This window comes from Platichthys flesus, chromosome 16 (genome assembly GCF_949316205.1).
Source record: "Platichthys flesus chromosome 16, fPlaFle2.1, whole genome shotgun sequence".
NCBI classification, from domain to species: domain Eukaryota; kingdom Metazoa; phylum Chordata; class Actinopteri; order Pleuronectiformes; family Pleuronectidae; genus Platichthys; species Platichthys flesus.
Window position 1 is genome coordinate 15,875,867 of NC_084960.1, and position 27,885 is coordinate 15,903,751.

General features: G+C 42.1%; 1 protein-coding gene across 1 annotated transcript in view; it reads left to right on the forward strand.

Moving 5' to 3' along the window:
• The first annotated feature begins 14,931 nt into the window (after window positions 1-14,931).
• The window catches only part of shank1 (SH3 and multiple ankyrin repeat domains 1), a 56,497-nt gene continuing 43,543 nt past the window's right edge, over window positions 14,932-27,885 (forward strand). Inside the window, exons 1-2 of the mRNA XM_062408965.1 lie at window positions 14,932-15,479; window positions 27,264-27,467. Of these exons, the coding sequence (XP_062264949.1) occupies window positions 14,973-15,479; window positions 27,264-27,467 (711 nt within the window). The 5' untranslated portion in view covers window positions 14,932-14,972. The remainder of the gene's footprint in view (window positions 15,480-27,263; window positions 27,468-27,885) is intronic.

The following is a 27,885-nucleotide window of genomic DNA, read 5'->3' on the forward strand; positions in this document are numbered from 1 at the left end:
ATAGCCTGAAAATGAGTGGAACAGTCAGAGGAGAGGTGAAAGAAGAGGGAGGAACACATAGATAGAAACAAAGGAGATATTGGATCTGTTTGATGTGAAGCCATATTGATTGGCCTACATAGCTTCGATGAAAACAGCTAGCATGTGCCGGATTTCCCTCCTCTTTATAAAGTCAGATTCAATCTTTGGCTCAAAGTCGTTCGGCTCCTCATCTTCTTTTCCAGCTTATCTGTCACATTTTCCAGGTGAGATAACGAGGAACAAAGATGACACAGAAACAAGCAAATCCCAGGGGATTATGGAAGTGAAGGACAAGGAGGTTAGCCTGTGTTTGTACAAGACAGCTTGGATGTCAGGAAAGAAAGGACAGAGATGTCGACGACAACAGTGAAGCCCCATCATACGTTCGGGACAATGATTTAAAGATCAGCTGATGTGAAAGGGACAAAAGAGAGAGAAGGATTCAATGGGGTGGATGACGTATTCAGATCCAATATTGAACTAAAAGGACACATTCCATCTGACTATTCTATCTTATATTTTAGATTAATATTAGTGCATTAATGTCTGTGTTTCATTGAGTTCATTCTAACTACTTTATATACTGTCGTTTAATCGACAGCAATGCATCCTCCCCTACAAGATCCTCATATGTCTTTGAGAACCATGTTTCTCTCAGGTCGTAACTTTTAAGGGACTCAGAAATCATCTTGATTTCTGCTTTGGGATGATACATTTTCCAGTTCATCCAGAGGCTTTTTTAAAGGGGTTGATTTAGAATCTCCTCAACACATAAAATAACACATAATTCCTTCCGTTTATCACACACATTCAATATCAACACATCTTGACAAACATGGTTTACACTACCATCTGAAAAGTAACATGATCTGTCTGACACATGCCAATGAGTAAAAAGTACAATATTTACTTATGAGATGAAGGTGAGTAGAAGTAGAACATTAAATAAATCCTCACACTTAAGCTAAGTATAAGTACAGTACTCAAGTAAACTTTAGTAAATGTGAAGAAATGTTATGACCAAAATATTCCTTAAAAATCAAAAGCAAAAGGATTTATCATGCAGAAAATAGCTTCTTTGATTGTATTGTATTATCCATGTTTATTCCTTGATTATGAACGTAGGTTGTTTGAGAGACTATATAACTCCCATACTGATTTTTGTTTATGGAGAGGAATTAGAGACAGGTCGTCCATCTTTATTGACAGTCGGTGCTCCACTATGAGTTTACTTGTGCAGCAAAGTTATGAGAACTCTCAGTTGATATAAAACCGCTGTTATTAGCCTGTGTTAATAATTGAAATGGATTTGGTTCTGCTGTGTGCGAAGAATCCCACAGCACAGAGCTGCTCAGTATGTGATGAGAGATGTGTTTAATAATGCGCCTGTTCGCGATGCTGTATCCGTCTGAGGGGATAGATTTTCCATTCAAAAGCCTTGAAACACGAAACCACAGACCCTCCTGGAAGAACTGCTGACTCAGCCTTGGCTGCACCACAGGGATCTCAAAAACTCTCTCCACTTGGTCAAAACAGTCTTTCTCACCCACTGACAGCTTTGTCCAGCTATTTAGCTGTCTTCTCATTTCTGCATCAGTGTCAGTGAGTGTGTTTCACAGCTCCCACGGTGTGTCCTCGTTGAAGGTGCTTAACTCCAACCACCTCATCAAACATTTCAGCCTCGTCAGAGCTGCGCGCTCATCACAAACCCAGCTTTGGTCGACTCCCGGCGGGTCGAGATCGAAACTCCCATGGCTGCACTCACTCTGCTGACGGCTTGCACTTTCTGACAGGGCTTCAAAGGGCTGTTGTTCTGAAGAGGGAGGCAGAGCAGAAATCAAGCATTCTTGTGTGAAAGTGACCCACGGTGAGACTAGTGGAGTTGGACGGCTGATTCTCTTTCTGTTGGCCTGTAGGAAACAAAAAGGGATGACCCGGAGGTTGCCACATGGCCAGGCTCCGATTGGCGCCTGAAGCCGGGGAGCAGCATCCACCTTAAATATTTCACGGCCCCTCATATGTTCAGGCAGTCTCCGCCCCTACGGCTACTCCCAGCGTTGCTCGTTTATTCATGAACCCCCAGTGTGCTGCCAACTAATAGTTCCAACATGGCCCTCAGTGAGGCCCTAGATAACAGCAAGTGGGTCCTGCCACTCTGAGCCGAGCCACCACGTCAGCTCCTCAGCCAGACGAGAGACAAGTCTATGTTTTTTAGGATGGGTCCATTACTCAGCTCTCTGAAACATACAGCAAACAGCGCATAGCTTCGACCAGAGAGTTAGCACTGAGTCCGTGCAGTCCCACAGAGATTCACCGCCAATGACGAATAAAGCTAATTAATTAACAGGCTGTTTGAATGTGATCTCAGCTCTCTGGCTCCCAGGCTGATCGAATGTCTTCATCTCCTCTGTGGGGAGTATAGAAGCTCTAACAAACACTGTAGAAAGACTGCTTTTTGCTTGTGCAGGATTGCTTTATGAAAAAAGATTTTCTCTGGAGGGGCATGTTGTGGACGCAAATGTCTGAGTGAGACGCTCCACAGTCCCTGTTGACTCTTTCTGCCTGGTCTCCTAGTATAATGTCCCTAGAATTCCAGGAGAGTCTGATATGAGAATATAGCATGGATTTACTGCGTGCAAATGTAGGGGTTGTTGACCATTAAAACACTCAACAGACACAAAAATAAAAAATAAACAATAAACAAAAAAATATCTAGTAGAAGACACCGACGAAGATGTCAAGAGAGTTTGTGGTGATAAGATCCGACACCGGTGTCAGTGTGCTATAAAGAAAATCACATGATCTCGCCAGTGGAGTTAATATGTCACTTCCTGTCTCTGTCTGCTGCACCCGGCTGCTCCAACTCTCGCCTGAATGATGCGGAGGTTCTGTTGCTGTTGTGAACGCTTCTGTGTGGAAAACCTACTGCTGCATTGTGCCAGTGTGAAAGGAAAGAATGAAAGATTGGCTTCTTATAATCATAAATATGCATTTCTGCCAAAATGTATCGCCATTCATCACTGTTACATCATCTAACTTGTACCAGTATCACTTTAATATCAATATTTGCATCCAACAGGAGATTTAATGTGAAATGTTTTGGCTCACCTGTTTAGATTTTGAATTGGAATCTGTGCAATGATTCAGTTGCGTGTCTGTAACAACCCGTGACATTTTCACATACATGCACCTGCACAAACTAATGTATCCTTAGATTTAACCTATTCACTGACATTTCACATGCAAACATTAATTTTGTTATGTGAAAATTCTGTCAATGACAGTAAATGAAGTGTTTCCATCTCAGCAAGCTTGGATTAATGAGTCATGATGACTCAACAGACAATGGAGCGAGAGCCGACTCAAGAAAAAAGTTGCCAGAAGATGTTGGAGAATCTGATGAGTGATCTCACAGAGATACAGTGAAGACCGACTAGTATTTGATTCACCCCATATATATTAGGATTCAGTCTCTTTTCTGTTTCAATGAACGCAACGCCATTTTTCACTGGATCCAGATTTTCCTTTGGATCTGCACCAACTTGCATACATTCATAATATCTAAATACACATTTTAATCATGATCCATGAATTGTCCCCTTGAGAAATCAATGCCCATTTTGAAAAACACCCTCTATCTCACAAAGTTCTATGATAAAACCCTGATCTGGATCTTCACCAACATTGTACGGCTTCTTTCTTGGCCTATGTCTCTTACACCAAAGTCTCATGGAAAGCTGTTGTTTTTGTATTATCTTGCTAACAAACAAACAGACAGAGGTGAAAACATGGCCTCCTTGGTGGTGGTAATGAACAAACCTGAAACTGGGTTAGGGTTAGGGTTAGGGATAGGTAATGGTATGGTGCAGTGATTAGCTTGACTGCCTCACATATGTTTAAATCCTTGTTCGGCCGGAGCCTGTCTTTCCATCTCTGCGTGGATTGTCTCAGGGTTCTCCCGCTTCCTCTCACTGCCACCCTCAAAGGATGAGCAGTATACAAGATGGATGGATGAAAAGGAGCCATTAAACCGTACCATCACTGCAGTGACTATTGTTTTTTCGAACAGGAGTCTCAGCGTGTTGCTCAGTCAGTCAGGCAGCTGCTCCCTGTGTGGTTCTGACATTCATTAGCCTTCAAGATTTTCACAAAATCGTGTAAACAACCCAGCCTCTCTTTGATCAATAGGTTAGCAAATGAACAAACATGTTCTCAGAGGATACCAGCACCCTTGATACAACCTGATAATATTTGTAGAGAAAATGATATTACAACCGACTTGTGGAGGACAGAGAAGAGAAATCTTTGTAAAATAGGCTGCTGGTTATTTTTGTCCCTGATTTTGCCAGCTCAGTTTCCAGCTACTATTTATTACAACAAGCTTAATAGTCTGGAAAACAAGATTTTAAATGGAAAAAACCTTAAATGTCTGTGATTTGAGAGGCAGGGTTTGTTTGCCTGAGGTAGACACGGTTTTGAACCACAGGAAAATGGGCTACGAGGTCACCCTCACCCCTCAGGAAGAGCTCACATGTCTGTTTCGTTCCTCACAGAGTCTCATGCACCCACTCACATCTTCACTATAAACCACTGTTGTCTATAGATAGGGATCCCTCTTGGGGATTCTTTTATTGCTTTACCCCAGCAGGTCTCTGAATTCTCCTCCTGTTCTACAGCGCTGCTTCTTTTGATGCTCAAAAATCAGAGAGGCAGAATTGTTTAGATGTGTCGGCTTATTGTCTTAAAAGGTTTTTGTTTTCTTGTAAGCATACATGTTGTGGCTTCTGTGCCTTGGCTTGTTTTTTGCCTTGTTTATCATTACATGACGGGTCAAAGCAGCTATAGTATCAGAGTACTTGGTTTTCAAGGTAGAAAAGTCTGTGGTTTAACTTAATTATGATTTTTAATCACGTTTGAGGTGGAGCTCAAGAACATGTGTCTGTTGGTTGTTGTGGTCCAGACTGCAGTATATCTCTATTTTTACCTTACTCACACAACATTTTGTTCAGACATTTATGGTGCGCAGAAGATTAATTGAAAATGAACTACAAATGAGTTTGTAGATCATCTGAAATTAGATCAATTCATGTCCTTAAGGACGTTTAGAAATAACTTTGGTGTTAAATGGACTGCATTTGTTAAGTCCTTTTTTACTCGTGTCAACCACTCTATGTGCTTTACACTACAAATCACATTCACCTATTCACACACAGATTCTCACAGTGCGTCTTTATGCAGCTTTTACTTTTATGGAACCTCCTGACAGAACAGTTTCAAGGGTTAATTTGGGAGTTCAGTGTCTTGACCAAGGAGCTGGGTGTTGAACCAATGACCTTCTGGTTAATGGAAAACCTGCCGTTACTCCGGAGCCACAGCTGCCCACATTCCCTGTTTCCCTGACTTTTCATCTCGTGCCATAATCATCCTTTATTAGCTGAAAAATCCAAAGGTTGATGACCAAAGTATTGCTCATGATTGCATGGTCACAATCTCTGCAGTCTTGTAGTAGTTGTAGTTGAGCTGCATGAACAGTTAAGTTGGGTTAATGATACTTCCTAAACATGTTCATAGAACATTTTGTCTTGATCAAAACATGTTTATTAGTTGTTCTAAATGTCCAGGCTGGACAAAGTAAAAGTGATATTAGAAGTTCTCTCCAGGAAGAAATTTATAGTTTTGCACTCGCTAAACTGATAACTTAAATCCTCAACCCTCCCAATGACTTTGTGACCATTTGATCTTCAGTTTGAGAAAGTTACAGTTATTATTGGACGTAGAACCCAAACCTATCTGACCCTGTGACCTGCAGCTCAGAGAAAGGCTTAAAGTTCACTTCAGTCTTCCTGTTGGCACACTAAGTATAGATGTGCTGAGATGAGTGACTGTAGAAAGAGAGATTCTGGGTCACCAAATGTGCTGGGGTTCTTTCCCGTGGTGTCCTGGGCCCAATTCTACAAAATGTCCATTATGAGAGCACAAATGTGCAGTTGTACACTCCGCCCTTTTCGCTCAAACTCAAACCATTCCTCCACCGGCGCTCACCCTAGTTTTATAACACAAGGGACGGTTACATCAGATTGTGGATCATAGAGAGTAGAACATGTGGCTTCATTCTCCTTCACTCAAGCTCCCCTGGGTCCTTGAGGTCCAGATTGGCATTGTGTGTGACGTACAGCTCCCATGCGGACGCTTTGGTCCTGGAGGATGATTACACGTGTGCTCAATTGACCAGAGGGTCAGGGTTTACACACATTATTAGCCTTTAGCTGTCACAACTTCAAAGTGCGTTGTGGCCATGGAAGTGTGCAGGTCCTTGTTATTGTCGAGAGACCCAGAAACAAACTCACTGTGCGGGGCGTTCAGGTCCATTTGTGCGCATCAGTGTACCATTTTGTGAGTAGATGTCAAACGAGGAGGGAGGGAAATTGGCCGTTCCAGTTTAGTGGCAGGAAAGTGGGCCGATCTGTTCTTTGGAAGTTTCCCAGTGAAATTTCCTTGGGACCAAGACACTGAAAATATCTATCTATATACACGTTTTGTCCTACATAAAAGAGTGGGTGAATCAGAGAGAGAGAAAGACAGAGAGAGAGAGAGCACATGTGGAGTGTAGGAGAGATAAAAAAGAGCGATGGAGGTTAAATGTCACCATGATGGTGGGATATCAGTCTTTTGATGCCGTCACTCGAACAACTGATATATTGAAGCTCGGCAGAACAGGTCAAGACTCCAGGAATTCACTCAGCAAAGTTATCTGATTTCCTCTGCTCACTTCTATCAAAAAAACAACCTTAGCCTATTTGCCTCCATTTGTCGTTTCTAAGGTGCTGCACGACCGCGTGGTTATGTCTATGAAGCAGGATTTAGATGGATTATGTTAACACCTGTTAACTGTGTCGTGACTCAACAGAAAGAGATCAAACCCACCTCTCCCGTGCCAAAACACAGATTTGCCAAACACGCCACTTGCTCATGTGAGCATCTTTAAAAACTGATGTTCAAAAGCTCGTCTCATTTGTTCCCCATCCGTGGGTACCTTCACATTTCATTTTGTGACAAGTGTGTTTCTACCTGAGCTGCGAGCCAACTGTCTCAATTATTCATTCGAGCTGGAGAGTAAATTTATACCTGCAATACAGGTTTTTTCTGATGACTACAACAGTTTATTTTAAAGACTCACATTTGAAACTAATATGAAGGGATCACATACTGTAAAAGAGTCTGCGCAGTATCGTGAAGTGGAGCCATGATATCGGGGTTCTACCGGTAGTCCCTCTATGTCGAACGTGTGACAGTGTGACAGAATGAAAAAATGCCAGAAACAGTCTTTTGGAAAAATGTATCAGAGGTTTATTTTCATTCATTGGTTTGGCAAATCTCCCATCCAATAGCCTGGAGTGTGACTAGATGGATCATTGGGTGTCACATCAAATGAACCCATGAGAGCCACGTGCATCATATATATTTTTTTGCTTTCAGAGCAGCGATGAAAAACCAAACTGCCGTTTCACATATTGTAAATTGCCAGTGGGTGATTAAAACTGAGAAATAACAAAGCCATATATACAACACATCTTAAGCAAGGATGACATAGACTGTGTGTGTAACAAAAACACAGCTGTCTCTTAAATCCGAGAGTCAACAACTAACACGACGGAGAGTGACACTGCCGACGGAGCAGACAAATATGAAAGCTGTCAGATGTTTGCAAGGGTGCAAATTATTCTACAGATGATATGCCAAGGCACGGGCACGCAATCAAACACAACACTGCCAGCATTAGCATAAATACAATGCAAAGCAGCGATAGGGGATGGAGGTGCGTAAGCAATGTCCCTCCTGATACTGGCTCTCGACCAATCGCAAGTCAGTACCAGCTGTCAATCATGACGTGACAAGTTCAAACCATTTCTTTAGCTTCAAATTACTAATTAAAACCAAACTAGCTGATCTCTGTGTGAGATAAGATCGATCTGTGTTGACCCACCCACTAACATGGGGGAGGCCGAGTATCATTGCCACCAGGGGGCGACCAACAAAAACACTGACTTCACTTTTGGAGAGCTTTTATGTAGTCCATACATTATGATCCCAACAGAAACCAAAGCTGCAGCGATTTGTATTTCTAACCCACAATGTATTATGCAATGTCTCATCCCTTCAATTTTCTGAAGGAATTATAAAATAACTGAGGTAGATTTAGAGGAAATTGCTCCTTAAAAATAACTGCAACACTTAATCAGAGCAGAATATCACAGAGGAATCTCAATGAGTTGTGGCGCTCACCCCATCCTTTGTGCATCATCTACCTTTTTATTTGAAAATCGACTGGTTTGTTCACACCCTGCAGTGTGAACTGGTCATTCACACTGCAGGGTCGTCTTACGTCTCCGGTGTAGCTAACATCTCTGATCGCACCATGAGGTGAGGGTCAGCAGGGTTAATATAGTTTTAAGTTGCTGATCTCACCGAAAGTGTCAGTGATATGACCTGTAACAGCTCTCCAAGGAGAACAGTTAGAGATCAAGATTTATGACAGCGAGATATGAAGCGGGGGAGATGATTATCACTTGTTTGCATTGGGCAATATCTAATCGCTCCATCGCCCTCTTCATCCTCACTCACAGGGAGACACAAATAAGCTCACACGCACGTGGAGCCTTCATAATGAAGGTCTTTAATGTGTGAGTCATGACATTTCTCTCTGGAACTGATTATCACTTTGTATCTCATCATTTTCGCGCTTCCCTGACCTGTTCCGGCTTAATTGACGGTGAGCGATTCAAAAGTTTGGATTCCAACCCTTTTCACTCCTCCGTCCTTATCTCTGCTCCGCCTTTCCAGGATCGTAAAAAATATGAATTCGCAAGAATGCGTAACAAACTGTCACGACAGCCACTTTCAGATCATCATTATTTCAGGAGGCTGGTGATCACTGTGTGAGGTGTGGGAGGATTCTACTAAAAGGCTTCAAGGTGTGAGTCTGTAAAAAACAACCTCAGCTTTAAGGAGCTACTCAACATAAAATACATTTGATTCCTGGCTTTTAACTGAAGCTTTTTTGTGTCCAACGAGGCTCAAATTCCATTTCAAAGCCTTTAGCAAAATGTCATTTTTTGGGACAACATTTTTTTGAAAGGAAAGGCCATATTAAAATATAATGAATGTAAGTAATCACTTGTTTTTGGCAACATCCAACAGAAATTGTTGGCATTGGTATCATGGTTCAATCCTTGGCTTCATCCTCTCCGCCCTCCGCTCCTCTCTGCTCTCAAACATCCATCCCTGTGCGTTCACGCCTCTGGTTTCACAGCCACCTCTAGCATTCCTGCCTCTCCATTGTCTCACTCTTCTTCTCTTTTCACCCATGTGTTCTTGTTGTCTCTTGTTTCGTCATAGTCTCCCACCCCTTGGCTAAAATCTGATTTGTTGGTTTACCACTTTACTCCAGAATGAAGTTTCTCAGCAGTTATCAGATGCATCGTAGTGGAGATTTGTGCCGACATTCATGATCCACAGAGGATGAATTCCAATGATTTTTCTCCAAACCATTGGCTTTATTGCCATTACATTTTGATACAGATATCTACGGAGCTCACACAATAAAACGGAATCACTTTTCCCTGCAATTAAAATGTTTGTGATGAAGTTACACAACATTTTGTTTTCTATTTTTCTTAAACATTTTCCTGAGAAGTTTATTGTCTCAATCCCTAGTTTCAAGTTTTCTTCAATACAGTAGGATGTTCAAATTTAAAATGATAATCTCGGCAGGCGATGATGCTGTGTGATTGACAGTAGTACTGCCAAATGGCAGGTTTCAGGTGTAGTTGGGTGTCCAGTGACCTCGAGCTCAATCAAATCCGCTTTCCGGTGCCACAATTCTTTGGCAGACCTTTGTGGACACAGATGATAAATCTTACGTCACACAGACTTTGTGTGTGAAAGGAATTGGCCTTCAGATGTGTTTGCATTTAGTTCCCGGGCGCACTTGGCCTGATTCCAGCCTAACAGAGCCAATCGCATCGCTCTTACCTTACATCCTCCTCCTTTGTTCCTCTTCCCTCCACCTCCTTTCAAGCTTCCACTATCTTTGATTACTCAGCACTAAATGCGTAAATATGGATTGCTCACTTCCATTTATTATCATATCTTGTGTAGGTGCCGCCTTCTGATTGGTCAGACAATGCTGATGTTCTCCCCCCTTCTTTCTCCCTGTGCCCTTGTGCTCATCAATCCCATACGACTATTTGGTTTCCAGCCTCCTCCTCCTCCTCCCCTGTCATCCGCTGTCTCTCTCGCTGTCTCTCTCGCTGTCTCTCGCTGTCTCTCACTGTCTCACAGGCCCGCTCTAATTTCATTGGTTTTCTTTCAGTCCTCCAGCACTTCTCTAAATTGTCAGAAACAGCTTTTTGTAAGAGGCCTCATTAATTCTCATTTACATTTTTAACCTTTTCCGAGGCTCTAAAAATGCAACAACTGGAGAAACTTAACAACGAGTGCCCAGTTAATTCTCATTTATGCTTGCATTAACTCAAGTGATTAAAGTTCTTTTGTTAAATCCAACTTTATTCTTGGTTCTACGCTATTTGTTGCACTGCATTTATTTAATGGCTGTATCGTTACTATTTACTACTGTAGACATAAAGATTTAAATGAGAACATTAAATATGGTAATTTTCTTTGGAGACTTTAAAATGTCTATATCTAAAACACACATTCGTGCAGTGATGATGAGGAAGTAAAATGTTATAATAGTGATAAAGTTTCCATTTGTCGCTGTGCATCAAGTGTTGCAAGTCAAAGCCTCTCGTCAACATGGGTGATGCAGTCTGGATGTTGTGTTAAACCTCTACAGTTTGCTGCACACTTCTCCGCCATCGCCGTCTTGCTTCGTTACTGTGAACAGACGTTCGCCTGCTAATTGGCTTTCAGAAGTTGGAAAGCAGTAACCCTGCGACAGAGTCAGTGTTTGTCACAACCAGTCCTGCACCCAGTGAGTTTGTTTGTGTGAAAACTGAGGTGTCACCGAAAGAGAGAGAAGACTGACATATGATGTTCAATTGGGAAACTTTCCTAATGCTGTCCATTTCAGCCTCTGACTGAGACACTTGGTTTTAGCTCCTGTCGGTTTGGGGCTCTGTCTCGATAAAGCCCAGTCTGCTGTGATTGGCCAGCTGGCCAAGTCTGTTGTGATTGGTCAACCACTTTGTGTGCGTGTAGGAAATGTAGACCTCTAAACAGCTTTATGCAAATATGGGGCATTTTGATCTCACATGACATCACAATGGTGCAGTATTGTCCAGACTACTGACAAGGTGGTTCAGGAGCTTCAGTGTTTTCTCCCTTTACCACAGACTTTATGCTTTTTAAGTTTGTAGAACTTTTACATTTACAAAAAGCCTGAATAACACACCAGGGGAAAGAAACATCTTGTATTTCAGTCTAAATGACATGCTTAGCTGCAGTTTTCTCACAAAATGTTGTGTCCTGACTTTCACCCCAACCTTCTCGTGACTCTTTTTAATTTTGCATTCCCCCTTCTCTTTTCTTGGTGTACTGGACAACTGATAGTTTTAGCTCTTGCTCAGTGTCCCCTGAGGAAAGCCTTGAGATGTCTATATTTTCTCCCTCTCGACAGAGCTCTCATTCCTTTGTGTCTCCCAGTTGCCTCAGCACACGCACACCACACAAACACTCACACACCGCCGACTGCGCCAAGTCAATTTACAATTTAAAGTGGCCTCATTATTCCGGCACTTGAAATTCATATGAAGTGAAATGAAAACAAACAGCATCTTGATACTGATTTTTCCTCTGGATTTGTAGCTCAGTTTTGTACAGTTTTGTCTTTACGTCAGTGGTGCAATAGACACTAAGATCTGTATGAAAGAATATGCAAAGTTACACGTTTTTAAAAGAAACGCAGTGAAATAAAAAGTATCTTTTGTCTGAAATGTAGTGGAGTAGAAGTATAAGAGACTAACTGAACAATCATACGTATGTCAGTAACCATCTTTTCAGTGTACAGCTCATGTACAGCACAAGTACAGTTTATCTCACGACATGATATTGTAAGAACTATTCTTGTAAAGACAGGGATTGTGGCCATTTTTGCAGTAGAGCCTTATGGTTTGTTGAGGAGGCTATACCCACCTCTGGAAATGAGGAGTAGGGTGTTTATCCACGGCGATGAAGAGCAGTGCTCTCTGTGACACAAAAGGCATTAAGGTGAAGGGACAGGCTATATTTACATAATGGTGCATGGACTGCTTTCATTTAGGGGCTTTCCTAGTGTGTAAATGCTTGTCTCACTCACATATTCACATAAAAAAGCAGTTTGAGGTTCAAGCTTCGACTCACTGTGGAGGAGTCAGGGAATCAAACAAGGTATCCTTGTGATCACTCTAGGACCGCTGCCCCTATAATCCAGGGCAGGCAGAATGGCAGTGGACAATGTAGTGGAGGAAAGCTCGTCAGGTGAAGTCTATCCTCCATCCTCCTGTGGATTTGAGCGTCCTCCCTCTCGCCATTTATTTCGTGCAGAGCTGTCTATAGTGTAGTGGTGCTGAAAATCCCGAAACAGCAAACAAAGCCGTTCGGGTGCCGCCAGGGGCTAATCTGTTATCTTGCTCAGCTCGTTACTTGAATGCAGCGCTGCGTCACTGGCGCTCTGAAGTGGCTTCACTTGGCTTCCTCAAGGGTGATGGCAAGAGCAAAAGAGTACAGTTTATCATATGAAGAGCTGTTATCCACTGAGAGTGTCTGTGTTGCAGATGTGCATTGATAAAGAATCTGCTTCTTTGCAGACTCTGAGTTCACAGAAGTCGTTGTTTGGCTTCAAGGGACTGAATTAGTAAAAACTGACATTTAATTTCATCCTGCCTCAAGAAACTGTAGGGGAAAAGAATTACTTCTGAACATGTATTTCGATTGATTTTATTTTAGTTCAGACAATTGTTACCTTTAAATGGTTCGAGGATATTGATTAAATAGCACTTCGCTGCAGCTTTAGCAAAGAAAGACTTCAACTCTCGGTCTTGGTAGCAGTGCCTTGAGGCAACCGTATTTTTTATAACCGACAACATGAATGTGTTGCACGTATAAAACTAGAAAAGGCACTCAGTAGCTGGCCTTCCCCTGCCAAGGCCCTTTAGATTCAATCAAGCTGCACTAAATTCCACACAGTCATGGATATCAGTTCCTTAGACATACATGATTTTTTTTAATCAAGATTCATTTTGAAAAACCTCTTATTATGCAATTTTAAAGAAGGGAAAAAAAATGTCCTGGGTCCACACCAAAATTTAATGGGTATCGTTCCAAAAAATGTATTATGTGGTGTAGTTTCTACTTAATCCAATTTACGAGGTACAAGCTGTCCTGACTAAAGAGATGGAACGGATTTAAGGTCGCTTAAGTACCAGTGCATTTTTAGACATTTTGATGGTTAATGATGTCGATTTCTTCGATAATAAAATGATATTTATTTTTTGTGAACTTATAATATGGTTTCCTGAGGAGACTGTGTACTCTATTGATTACCACTATAATATTTCAAAAGTTTTCAAAATGGAAAGAGATTATTTTTTTCCTGGGGAATGAACCTGTGCAGTGTAGTTCATGTAAATCTTTTCCCTCTCACGTGTCTGCCTTGGTTCATTTTCTGTGTTGTGTATTCCTTTTGTTGTTATTTCCTGTTTTATTCTGTACTCACAGTCATCTCTTGTTTTGGAGCACTTCACTTCCTGTCTTGTCTACCTTCCCGCCATTCCTGAGTGCCTCAGATGTGCTTCAACTTTGTGTGTTTCAAGCTGTCGGCATGTTTAACTCACTTTTCTGTGTGTTTTACTCAGTTCACATTATGTATTGGATACCACCAACTTTCCTCCTTCCACACCAGTGTCCCGAGCCTTGTAAGTCTGATTAGAGAGTGTTTATTCAGTCACTCAGTCGAGTCCTCGTCTCTCTTACCTTAGTCTCACATTCCCTGAAGGTTTTAACATTTGTAAAAGATGTCAAACTGACTTTATCAGTGGTTTCCAACATATTGATGCAGACGGACAGAAAGATTTTCAAAAAACTCTACAGAGGAACATTTCCCCCTTTTACAGGCCTCAGTCATTTGTTCCTCAGAAGGTCGTCCTGACTTCTGTGCGCTCAGGTGCTGTGAAGTCGGACTGTTGGGTGTGTGGATGCTTAAAAAAACATAATGTTTTCTATATGGGATCCAGATGGTTTAGGCAGTTTTTTCCCGCCAGTATTTGCATTATAACCAAGAGCAAAGAAAAAGGATCATGTTTGACAGGCCCATAACTAATTAAAATGTATCCATGTCAATCATAAAAATGTGTTGGGTGAAGTGAGAGATGGACGTCAATTTCACATCACAAGCTACTATTTGAAATTGCTTATAAATTGGTTTCTGTGATTATATCAGCAACTTGCACCAAAAGTGTTTAACGTTTCCATTTTAAGTCGGAGTTTCCGACTATATATTCCCAGTATAGGGAACTCTTTTTTCAGATTATTTACCAACACAACATGAATGCATAATCGTTGCAAATATACATCGTTGTGTAGCACTGTCCTGTGAAGTCATACATGTCACAGTAGAGCCTATCAATCGGAGCATTTTACAATATGGTTTTACGCCATCAGCCGTAGAGCCATTTTTGAGTCAAATACTGATATGTCTCATGTGTCTGAAGGTTCAGTCATGTGCATGGAAATCATGGAAGTGTGAAAAGGAAAAGCACTTTTACCTAATATATGCATGAGCTGTGTGGAGTATATGTCCTCATACATGGGGGGGTTGGATGTACTGTATGTCTTCAGTTTGGCAAGAAACTTTTCTTTATCTGTTTTAATGATGTCTTCTCCACCTTCCTCTCCCGATGCAGTGTATCACTGGGAATGATGGTGTTGACACTGGTGCCCCCCTCCCTGATGCCATGACGATGCCATTCAGCCCCCTGTCCAGTGACGAGGAGCAACAAAGGATGCTGGTAAACAATCGGCGTCTCTATCCAGGGGCAGAGGACGAGGAAGAGGAGGAGGAAGAAGAGGAGGAGGAAATGGAAGAGGATGAGCGCGATGAGGACGGGGAGGAGGAGGAGAATGGCGAGCTGGAGGGGGAGGAGGAAGAGGACGAGGAGGAGATGGTGGAGGAGGTCAGGCGGGGAGGCCTGTCGAGGGGGGGCAGAAGTGAAGGACACAGGCAGACAGGGAAACTGGCTGCACGGCCCGGTGGGGACAGACAGGTCCGGCCAGGGAACCCTGGGCACACCGCTAACCCCTATTCATCTAACCCAGGACCCACACACCAACAGCCAGCCAATCAGATACAGCAGCAGCAGCAGAGGAGGCTGAAGGAGCGCAGCACCAGCTCGGTGCCATCTGAGGACACCCACATCGCCATGATGGTGTTTCGCATTGGGATCCCAGACATTAAGCAAACGGTCAGTTCTGTCTCTGCACACACACACACAGAAAGTGACAACAAACCCTGAAAGTTCACAAACACAAAGTGCCTCCATCCCCACCTAGCATTTCTGCTCTCACTTTCCATTATTTTCACCATTTAATCTTCTTTGCGTTTCATTTTCTTGCATCCCTGAACAAAGCTGGTCTTTTCTACAAAGATCTGCATTTGAAATATAACTTGCCTCAACTTCGTTTTTGTCTTACATAAATGTTTGCATTTTATTCAATGCTTTATTATTTCTGGCTGAAAAGGGGGAAACAGCTTGCTTGGCTCTTTCTACAGGTAACACAATCCACCTGCACACTAATTAACAAGTGATATCTTGTTTATTTAAAAAAATAACCCTAAGTATCAAACAACTATTTGCCTTTTTAAAGTGGGTTATTTGATCTAATGAGTTACTTCATTTATTAACCTTTTTGTTTACCTGCTTAAGGATGACAGATGCAAATGAGCACTCTAGAGGGATTACTTTTAATTATGTGCACGTCCCTCCAAAAATAAGCAATTAAAATAAATAGAATGATCTGCTGGACTATTTCTGAATAAAGCAAGGCACTTAGTTTACCCCGTTATTTAACCATTGGAAATAAAAGTGAGTAATTTCCCAAAACTGTTGTACAGTCCTTGATATATACAAACAGTTCAACACTCAGATCAGTGTTTTGATAAGTGGGTGCATTAAATGAGTTGTTGGATCAGAGAGTAAAAGCACAGAAGAAGAGGCTGTCACCTTCACTTATGTCGCAACAAGAAAACCATTATGACATCTTCAAACGAAGAGTTTGTCCCTTCAGGTTTTCTGTAGAACATTTAAGCCTCAGCACTGACACAATATTGTGTGAGCCTTAGGGGTCTGGAGTCGGATGGTAGGTGAGCCATGTTTGCCGTCTGTGCCCAGGGGCCTGTCAGTAGTCTCATTATCTGTCTGTGAGCGTATGACAGTATATGTTGTCAGTTTAGTCAAAACCGTTCTGTGCTCCAGAAACACTCCAAATCTCAGAGGATTTGACTTATTATGTCAAACAGATTCTCTGTTTTTCATCACTGGCCGAAAGCTGAGAGGAGCAGAAACACTCATCAGCAAAGTGATTGTTCAGAGAGGCTGAGGGAGACTTTCAAGGTGACCGAGGGAAACCGAGTGACGGCGAGACACGGAGCCAAATTGCATTCAAGAGCACAATGAGAATATATGGGCGAGAATTCGATTTTAAAACACACTGGGAGCAAGAAAGGATTTAGAGGGAGCGAAGTTGAAGTGAGGAGAAGAGGGGGAAGTGCTGCCTCTGGCTTTGCGTTGCAATAGAGCTTTTAAAAATGGTGTGATGAAGCATGCCATGAAAAGCCCTTTTCGGAGTGACTGGTTTTAAGCGTGCTGTCCAGAATCGTGATAGAACAAGCCGCCATCGCTCTCCATTTGCGGATCTTACATCACGTCAGCACGAGAGCCTGCAAAGCGTGTCGAAATTGGCTGCAGAGGCTGGAGATGCAGCTGCCTCCATTTACTGAAGACACTCTCCCTCATTCCTGGCAATGATAACACCCTTAGAAACTCACCTCTGCTCCCCAGAACTATATTAAGAGTTTTTTCCCCTTCATGCCTGTATGAAATCTTCACTCTAATTCTACATTTTCCCTTATTTAGTATTTGCTGATCCGTGATGAGTAAATTTAGCCCCATGTCTTCCTCCAGCTTCCCTGCAGCTGCACGCCTGCAGCTCGGGATCTGCTCTTTCAACACATGAATCTTTTTTTTGGCTTGTTAGAGTGTTGGGAGCTACACAGTGGCAAACTATTTTGGAAGAGAAATTCAGGCGTCACGACTTTGAGGATCAAGATTGCTGGTTGCATATGACTAATTTGCTGCAGAGAAGGCAGAGTAGGCAATATCCTGGGGCCTTGGGCCAAGAGGGCAACCCCCCCCCCCCGATTACGTCAGTCAACAGCAACTACAATTTTGCGACAACCCTCTTGAATTCTTCGATGGACTATGTACAGCAATTTTGTACATGCAAATACTCGTGCAGCCAAAGTGCTGACTACTTTATTTTTCTCCTCTGTAATCCCCATTTGAAAAACCATATGGGCTTGATAAACCCTCCCTTCCAACGACAATCCTTTGTAAGTTGCCAGTCGCTTGGCACATAGTTTCTCTCTATTTTTTCTTGTTTGTGCTCTCCCGCTGCGCGATGTGTCAAAGAGAATAATCAAGTGGCAACCCACTGAGACGTAACCCGTTGGTTTGTAAGCTGCCGTTTTGAAGCTTTGACTTTGGTATTTTGTCGAGCGCCATCTTGTTTTTTTTTTTTTAAACCAGACATAAGCGTATTTGAAGGAGTTGGAGCTGAGAACTGAGAGCTGGAGGACACTGCATGCTGCCCAGCCAAACCTGGGACCTGCACCCAATTGGATGGCTCTAGCTGTCAATCACGCATACTGTATATCCACACTCTAATGTGTACCAAGCTTTATCATAATTTCGACTCTTGCAAGCTATTGATTGAGATCAGGAACTTCTTTGGTAAATTTTTACTGGCGTTAAAAAAACAAGTGACAAAAATAAATTTTCTCTTAAATGTCCACACATATTAGAAAGAGGCTAAATCCAATTTGTATGTTTTGGAGCAGGACAGACAGAACCGCGAAAAGGCAGAGGAGAGGAGCGTGGGTCTTTGTTCATCGCCACATTTGTCGAAAACGAGACTCTTTGTATTTGACAATCAGAAGGCTTCTCAGACATTTGCTGTCTCTCCTCTTTTCTCCTCTCTAATAAGTGATCGAGGCCCCTGTGATGTGCCGCTTTGGTAAATCACCAGCAGGTATCAAGCCGCAAATGAACTAAATGTATTTGTATGTGGCTGTGGGAACGAATGTACACAATTTATATTTGCCTTCCCGGTGCACTATAAATGCCTCGCTCAATACTTCTTCCTCCCTCTTGCTGCCGTGTGATTTATTATTGATCTGTGCATGGGTGTTTTAAGCACTGTGTGTGTGTGTGTGTGTGTGTGGATGCACAAGTGCGCTCGATTCAGTGTTTTTAAATCCAACCATAAATAATTCACCACTGCCTATTTATTCTAACAAATCGACATCAACATTTTATTGTAGAAAGAGGAGAATGGGGTAAAAACCTCAGGATTTTCTTGATAGTCCTATAAAACATACATGTGGCACAAATGAGTGGAGAGAGAGAGATGGGAAAAATTCTGACAGAGATAAATAAAGGACGACTGAAATAGAAATGGATCAAAGCAGAGGGAAGGTAGCTGAGAAAGATAAAGGTAGATGGAGGATGTCAGAGCTAGAGATAGATGCAGGGGGATAAAGTCAGCAAGAAATAAATAAATATGGAAAGTGATTTAAGCACAGAAAGCCCTACGTTGTCTTTTTAAGCTTCCTGTAACTTCTCTTATACTGAATCTTTGGATCTGAGCAGGTAAATCTCAGAACAATTGTAAATACGGCTTTTTAAAATATGGAGGGGGGGGGGGGGCAGGTACCAAAATCTTCCTGATAATTTTGGGATTATGATCAAAAGAATAACCTATGTTGAGGTAAGTGATATTTCTTAGTGTGAGGAATTTGGTACAGATCCAAATCAGAATCCAGATCTACTGAATGTAAATGTCGTTTCACTGTTGGGCCTTCATAGAAGTGACATTTACAGACCTACTCCTCCATAAAGTGTCATTGTAATTGGTTCAGTAGTTTCTTTTTTGTAATCCTGCAGACAAATTGACAGCAATGAAAACACTGGCGGAGGTAATTATCAGTTTTGACTCAAATTCCTTTTTCCAAACTCACACACTCAGACAGACACTAACAATAGAAGCTTAAACACGTCTTCAATCTGGGTTTTGCTCTCTCTCCGTCGTCCTGCCCTGACTCTACCTCTTCAGGCCATTTCCCCTCTTTCTCTCTCTCGTTCACACTCTGCTCTTTCAGATTAAAGTGCACTCATATGTTCCTTTTTTTTTCCCTTCTTTTTCCTGCTTCGTATCTCCTCACCCTCCTGATCCCCGGGCTCGGGTAATATCCCTTTGCTTTGCCAGTACATTGGGTCTGTTCCACGTGTCAGCTAATTCACCCTCAATAAACTCTAATTGCTTGTTAATTGCGTTGTAATGAGATGAGGGAGTGACTGTATCACGCAAATGCAAATGTTAGGAATTGAGGAAGGAGGGTTTTGTCGTCACGAAAGAGCACCCACATGTGGAGAACGCACACACAAACACACACATACACACACACAGGGGTAATTATTACTGCTCTGTTTTAATAGACATGTTATGTGGCTCTGTGATGTGGGATTTTCATCAGTCAGAGATGTCGACTGATTACAGACTTGCCTTCACCAATTTACTTTGATACATCAACTTACATAACGTTTCCAGTGGGTCTCAAACATGTGGCTACATTAAATCCTGAGGCAGTAAACAGCTCCTGGTGATTAAAGGCTGAAATAAATCTTTTAGTGCTGATACCAATATTTGAAAACTAATCTGATGTCAAATCTTTTTGAATAACCACATTTTCAAGCCTCAAACACAAGCTACATAAAGGATGGATTCAAATGTTTCTGTTTCTCTTGAACCAATATTCAGACTCCTGTATGAACAATGACATTTTCTTGCTGTAATTATTCTTCCTTTTCATTCAACGGTGCGAGATACAAGATGGCAGCACCCTGCTGCCAAATTACAAAAACAACTACGGCAGTTTCTGCATAAAATGAAATGACTTGACAACATGAAAAAGGGCCAGGATGTGGACTAGTTCACCTCCGAGAAAGGCCGGCAGATCCACTTACTGGACATCAAAAGACTATTTCTGGATTCCCATTCAATTTAAATGTTGGGGGACTAAATCTCCAGACCTCTTTTGGGGTAGATCTGTATCGGCTTCGGCAATTAGAGAAAATAGAATCAGGAATGGTTTAAAAATGATTGACAGCTCAGTTGGTTTTGTACCAGCACGTCCTCGACACCAGGGCTTGTTCCCTCGAATCCCTGGGACCTCGAATCTTGCTCCAAATGACGTTACTGGCGCAAAATAACAACTTTTCCGATCATTTCTTTTCTGGACAGTGGGAGGAGATGGAGATACCATGATTAAAGAAAAAATCTGGGCTTCAGTTGGTTGCTTTTACAGGTCAAGGTGAAATATAGTGGGCTTTGTTTCCACCACTTCATGCTGGAGAGAGAGGGACAGATGAAGGTTCTCTTGAAAAGAAACACATTTTTGCAGCGTAAGAATTGATGTCTTATCCCATTTTATGTGCTGAAGGTTAAGGCCCTTCTGGCAAACCGAGCCTGTGTTGCAGAAGGCTTCTTGCACAACCCGCTGTTTTGCTGACGGAGCATCATCGTTTGGGATTTGCAGGTCAGATGTGCAGGAACAGGGCTGCTGCGAAAAACATCAGTCTGGAAACAGTTTGGAAGTTGTTGCTGATTAACGTTTAATATTAATGGGGCAGAGATTTCCTCTCTGTTTCACATTTGTCCTGTTTGTTTACAGAATGAGCAAAACAAAACGTGTAAATGAGAACAGCTTTATTGGGAATTGAGCTGTATTAAAATTCTGCATATGTGAGCACAGATTAGGAGGAGAGAGAAAAGGATTAAAAGGCTAAAACCGACACTAGTCGGACAATTTATGCAAGCAAATATGATGCAGTGATACACTTCAAATGGTGAATTGTTGTTCCATGGCGGATTGTAACTCCTCATACTGCACATTGACCTTCCACAGTACCACCATACACTATGGGTTGACCTTGTCTTGTTAATGCTGTTGTTTCAACATGAGAATGAATGTATTACTGTAGCGACCAATTTCAGATTGAAGTATTGGGTCCTCGAAGTAATGCATGACACTTGTATTCCCTTAAAAGACCAGAAGAGGGCGATTACGCTGGCTTATAAATCAGGCTGTTTCTTGATTTATAATGTCAGTTAACATTTCCCTAAGGAGTTCATGGTCTCAACCTCTAGTTTTATGGCTTCTTCAATACATCATAATGTTCATAGTGTGAATTATTGTCCCATTTAGGGTATAGAGTATCATATGCATCGGTGTGTGGATACCGTGTGATTGACATTTAGTACTGACCAATGGGTGCAGGTCGCATTAGTGGGTGGCTCTGACTTCTGGTTTCAAAAATCTTGAACCAAGCTTTGATGCTTCCCAACGGCAGTTCACAAACCAATAGTTCACATCACAGTGGGTGGACGCTTAATTTGAGTGTAGGCGTCACAGTGCAGAGTAACTAAGTGCATTCAGTCAAATTCTCGGTTTCAAGTTATTTTAATTAATTATTTCCATTCTATGTAACTTTACTCATTCAGATATAAAAACTTTTATAGTTGCACTGCTTTTTATTTAAGTGACATTTTTAATTCATAACTTTAACTTCCTGTAGTATTTCCATTTGTCCTGAACACATCTGCATACTTCACACTGTTGAGTTGGCTTAGTATGGTTGTGGACCTTGATCCTGCCTCTACCACTGGTGTCTAATGAAATATGTACAGGTCCATTAACTCAGCAGTGACAGTGTATCAGACGCTGTTGAAACCATCCTCTCGCAGCAGGAGGTCAAGGCCATTTTGTTTGCAGGTTTATTATATTGTCAGACTCGTGCACACACGGACGAGTTGGCATTTTCCTTCCATGTGCATTTAGCAGTGTGAAACAAATGAGTTTTTCTCCAGGGTCTCTACTTGAGCTGAAGTTGTGAAAACTACGAAGTACGATCAGAAGCCCCTGAGGCAGGATTTGGCCTAGTAAACACTTTGCATGCTGAAAGACAGAGACACGCATGCACGCAAGGACTCACACTCTCATATTCCATTGCCTAGTCAGACAGGCTATGTGAACTACTCAGACTGCAAGACTCAGACACTCCGCACTGCCTCTGCAGCAGTGTAAAGGTTGCATGTCAGGGAAAGGGTGAGACCCAAAGGTGAACAGAGGGGGAGAGATAATAGAGAGGTAAGTATCGAAGGAGAAGAGAAGGGAGGGCTGCATCAGAGAGAGAGAGAGAGAGAGGGAGAAAGACGACAGAAACGAGAGAGAGAGAGAGAGAGAGAGAGAGAGAGAGAGAGAGAGAGAGAGAGGGAGCACAAGGCAAAGAGGGGATGACATGAACACTTCAAAGAAATTAATTTGCTCTTCTTACAAACTGCAGTAGAGAGGAAGGGGGTGGCTGGAGTGGTTAAGAGAGGAGCGACAGAAAGAGAGTGAGGTATGGAGAGAAGTTGACTTAAATGGTGACATGGCTGGCGTGTGTGTTTGAGTGTGTGTCTTTGGTTGGGGGTTATTTCCCTACAGATCTCATTAAAGGCTTCTAGTCCCTGTGTGCTTGGCCTTCAGAAAAAGGACAGAGATGGAAAGAGAGAGACAGAAAGAGCGAGAGAGAGAGTCTTATTCCTGCATAATACGATGGCAGAGCTGTTGCAGAAAGATGGAGGGAGAGCAGGAAGGAGGAGGGAGAACGAAGGCAGAGATATGCAGCGGTAGATAAAGAGCAGCATGGACTGAGTGAGTGGGCGTGTGTGAGTGGGAAAGTGTGATCACGGCTTCAGGAGACAAGACAGAATTTTGGTCTGCATCCTAAGGACCACAAGAGAAACAGAGGGACTTAAGAATTTCATCTACAACTGAAACTCATGTGAAAGTCAGCTGTGGCACTGACTACATTAACATACTAGTACCTAATTATGTGCACAAGCACAGTGTAACGCAGACAAAGCCAAATTAATTTGTATATTATCATTATTAGTGTTGCATTCATGTATAAGTGGCCTGTTACTTAACTAAACTTTTTGGCATACCGATCTTCAAAAACCTTCAATCTCATAGACATTTCTGTAAATTATTACGACCATTTTTCAGTCAGTTCAGTTTGTTTAAACATTTCCTGGAAGTGACGGCTTAAGCTTGAAACAAGAAATAATGAGGCAGTTTGATGCACCAGGGTCATGGAAAATAAATCTGTGTGTTGAGAAAACACTTGAAACAAACTTATTTGTGTTTAAAATATTGTTATTACGCTGTCAACTTATTGTGTTTACATTTCCTCAAAGGAAAATAGGATTTAAAGACTGGCGAAAGGGATCTGGGTGGTCCGGGAGTTAAACCGAACCGCACCCGTGCAAAACTGTCATAGCTGTAGACTGCAATCAGTCATATTTGGGGGTCCCCTCACTTCGGAGCCCCTGGCAATTGCCTGCTTTGAATAGCCTGTTGGAACACAGGTATGATAACACACACATATACACACACACACACACACACACACACACACACACACACACACACACATTTATATCTGTTCCCTATCCCACAATCTTAAAAGAAAGTAATACAAAAAAAAAAAATGGTTCCACAGCAAAATTTGAAGGGTTCTTTCCTGACCCGTACTGCATCATTTCACCAGATCTCCCTGAAATCTGTTCTGTTGTTCTTGTGTTATCTTGCTTAATCAGTTGTTATCATGCTCTCAGGAAAGTTAAAAAACAAACAGCAGTGGGTGATCCTCTCTCCCCCCTCTACCTGATTTCCAGTGGCAAACTGTAAGAAGGAGAGATACTTTGGCTGAGTGTAAGTGTTAATCCTGGTTTATCTCAAGTCCAACGATGGTGTACTTGAACATTTACATTTCTCCCACTTCGTCTTAGGAAATATTGTCCTTTATATTCCTCTCCATGTTTCGGACTAATACAGCACTAAATCCAAAAGTTGCACTGCGAAATATTAAAGCAGTGGCCTCTAACCTCCAGGCTTGTTACTGCTTACAAATGGCAGTGTCAGATGAGCCCTTTTTGTCATGTTTTCATCAAAAGAAAGATTTCCCGTTGAGATATCTTAGATAGTTTTATTTAAATAACAGTTTGAGGCTCAAGGAAATCCCACGACCCAATACTTGAAATTAAAATAACAGAGATAAATGAGCTGAAGAATGTTTTTCACTGATCAATGACATCCCCGCAATTTCAAGTATGAAGGTGACACTATTTATGTGCTTATAAGTAGGCATTTGAATGTAGTAATTGAATATTTCTACACTCTTACACTGCCAATCTTCAAACTATCCAAGTATTACTTCTAGATCCTGGAACTAAGCTGTTTAAGTGCTTTGTGTAATTTACCCGGTGAGTAATGATCAGCCAGTCTTCTCACAGGAACAAGCAATAGACAAGACAGCAAAAAATGAGAACCATCTTGGCATTTATATCTTTATATTCTGGCACAGAAACATGCTGTCAATGGACATTAACAGTTTGCATTCGGCCTCAGCTATTCCGACACACAGCAGCTCCACGGGAGGCTAAGTTGCGAGGTGGTCTGATGTTAGAAAAGCACAGTTTCCCATCTGCACCAATGAATTCAGAACGGTGCAAAACCGTGAGTAATATGAGTCGAGTCGGTGGGAGAAACCATCTGCTCACAGAACCTGGGTGCGTTTATTTCGAAGACCTGATGAGGATGATGAAGCCGTGATGAGCTCTAATTGGCTGGCTAGTTAGAGGCTGTAGGATCAGTTATGTTCCCTGGAGGTGTTTGGATCAATAAGCTGCATGATGGCCGCCTCAGTGAAATCTCCCACTCTCTAAAGCTTCTCAGGCTGTGTAAGCAAAGTTTTAACACAAACTGAAGCTCCGTTAGTTAATGAGAATTTTCCTGTATCCCTTGAAGTGTGTGTGTGTGTGTGCGCGTGTGTGTCTGTGTGTGAAACCTAATCTATTAAAAACAGACACACCTGTTCATCCTCTTTCAATCCCATACTCCCTTAATCTTAGACGTTCCCCGCCCTCTTACTGCACGGTCGAAGAAAAAAGAACCATGCACACCCTCACACACGAGCACAGGCACACCCTCCCAGTACCCCATCTCCAAGGGAACACAGGGATGTCTCTATGGCAACAAGCAGCTTGCTCCACTAATGAACCCGGTTGCCGTGGCGACCGGTTTGGCTGTGCGCGAACACTGAATAAAATAGAGAGAGTGAAAATGTTGTGTGAGTTCTCTGCAGGGTCTTTTACCTCTTTTCTCTGTAGGACACACACGCACAGAGGCATTTGTGTGGGCGTCTATGTGTGTGTGTGTGTGTGTGATGGGGAAAAGACATGAAGATGAATGACATGACTGAGCGGACGTTGTCGGTTACAAGTTGTTGGCCAGAGACGAGTGGCTGCAGTAATGCAACGTGAGGCAGGGGTGTCTGCAGCTGGTTGTTCTCTGCATGGGCTGCTCGTCCTGCTGCTGCCTCAAGGTCAGAGAACATCCCAACTCCACTTTGGGCAGGGAGAGGGAGAGAGGGAGTGAGGGAGAGAAGGACAGAGAGAGAGAGAGCGAAGCAAAGAAGCAGTGCCAAACACCTTATGTCAGCCATCTGTGTGGTGAGTTATGCTCCACTTTGCTGACTGGGCCTCTGAGCTGATATGCATTTGGCCATTCGTGACCCCAGCGGACGCACTTAAAGCTGCACCAAACTGCCATTAATATCCTGGCTGCAAACCCAGGCCACCGGGAATCACCCCCTTTCTTTTCTTTTTTTTCACTCTGCAGCTGTCTCCCCCTGCTGGCACAAGAGGGGGATGGCCTCAGTGTGCTGCAGTCAGTCCGCTGAGAGCATCCACTGCCACAGGACTGTAGGCACACAGAGAGGTCATAAGATCCACTGTTGAGGATACAGGATGATTAATCAGCGTAGAACTTAGAATATATGATCCTCTGTCAGTACTGAAGTGAAAAACCAAATACTACAATGTGTGAATTCTCCAAATGTCCCACAGGGAAAATAGAAAAAATACTCCTGTGAATATATTCAACATTACTTGATTGTCAGTACTGACACATTGATGAATAAACAGAACTTTAAAGATGTGGCTGTTCAAGTGAGATTCAGTTTCTCAGTATATTAAACCAGTGTTTTTTTTATAACTGGGACCTCTGCCCCTCCAAAGGGTCCCAGAATAAACCTGTACATTGATTATTCGGGGAGGAAAAACAAAGGAAAACAAACAAATAAAAATGAATGTGGTTGTATGCACACATGTGGTTTTTGGCTTTTCTTTTTGTTGTAAAATATTCAATAATTTAACTTTTTCCGGATTTTAACAAGCATTTATATGAAACCGTCTAAGGCTTTAGTGGCACCAATAAAACGCACTATAAAGATAATAAGTGATTTGTTGTGAGGTGCCACAATGTGCTGTATTCTATACACTTAATTTATGTGTTTTAGTTCAAACATTTTTGTGAAAGTAAATTATTGATTACAGGTATAAATTAAGTGAAGATTTACATTTTCTTCTGAAATGTAAAAATACTTGAATAAGATCAGAGATGTTTGTGTACAAAAGTTTAAAAATCAATTCTAATATTATTTTCACAATTAATGAATAACTGTTTTAAAGATTGTGTTAAATCACAGCATCCCGTCTAGTTGATTCTGAGTCTATACATTTACCAGAAGAGATATTTTCTTCCATTACGGCTTCTATTAGAAGATCAATGTGCATGATGAATTCAGTCCAGTTGCATCCTTTTAACCTCAGCTCTTGATTCTCGTGTTACTGCTGCTTTCCCTATGATTTCCATTTATGTCTGAAAACCACCAACTGTGTATTCATTTATGCAAAGGTCACATTTAATTCGTTGACATTTGGAGTTTCTCATTGTGCCAATAATCATTTCTCTGTGAACTGAAAGCCTAGCTCATGCCTATTTGTCCCCGTATCTACTGCAGAAATGTTTGCGGTTCAACCCAGATGCCACGGTGTGGAAGGCAAAGCAGCAGGTGCTGTGCTCCCTCACCGAGTCGTTGCGGGACGTCCTGAACTACGGCCTGTTCCAACCGGCCACCGACGGCCATGACGCCAAGTTCTTGGAGGAGGAGAGGCTGCTCAAAGAGTACCCACAGTCCTTTGAGAAAGGGGTGCCATATTTGGAGGTGCTATTTGCGACTTTCTTTGACACAGTTGTAAGACAGAAGTAGTGTGACCTGGATTTCCTCAAGAGGTTTTATCCGTACATGCGCCGGTTTAAACAGGCTCTCGTAAGATCCCTCCTCCTTCAAAGTTTGAGTGTCTTTTCAGGGTCATCGCCAAAGTCTAATATTGATGTTTTAATCAACTGTTTTTCCTGCAGGGAGGATGATGGTTTCTATTATTTATTAATAATTCAAGTTAGATCAATGATGTTTCTCAAACACTTCTTGGAAGGAACGTCTCTATTTTCTATACCTTCTAACTTCTCCAGTCCATTCTCGCACCTTATTTTCATGCTACATATTGACTCAGTGGAGGCTCCTAACCATCTTTAACCAACTGCTTTAAAACCAGGTTTTTTTTCTACACATCTTGTCGTCA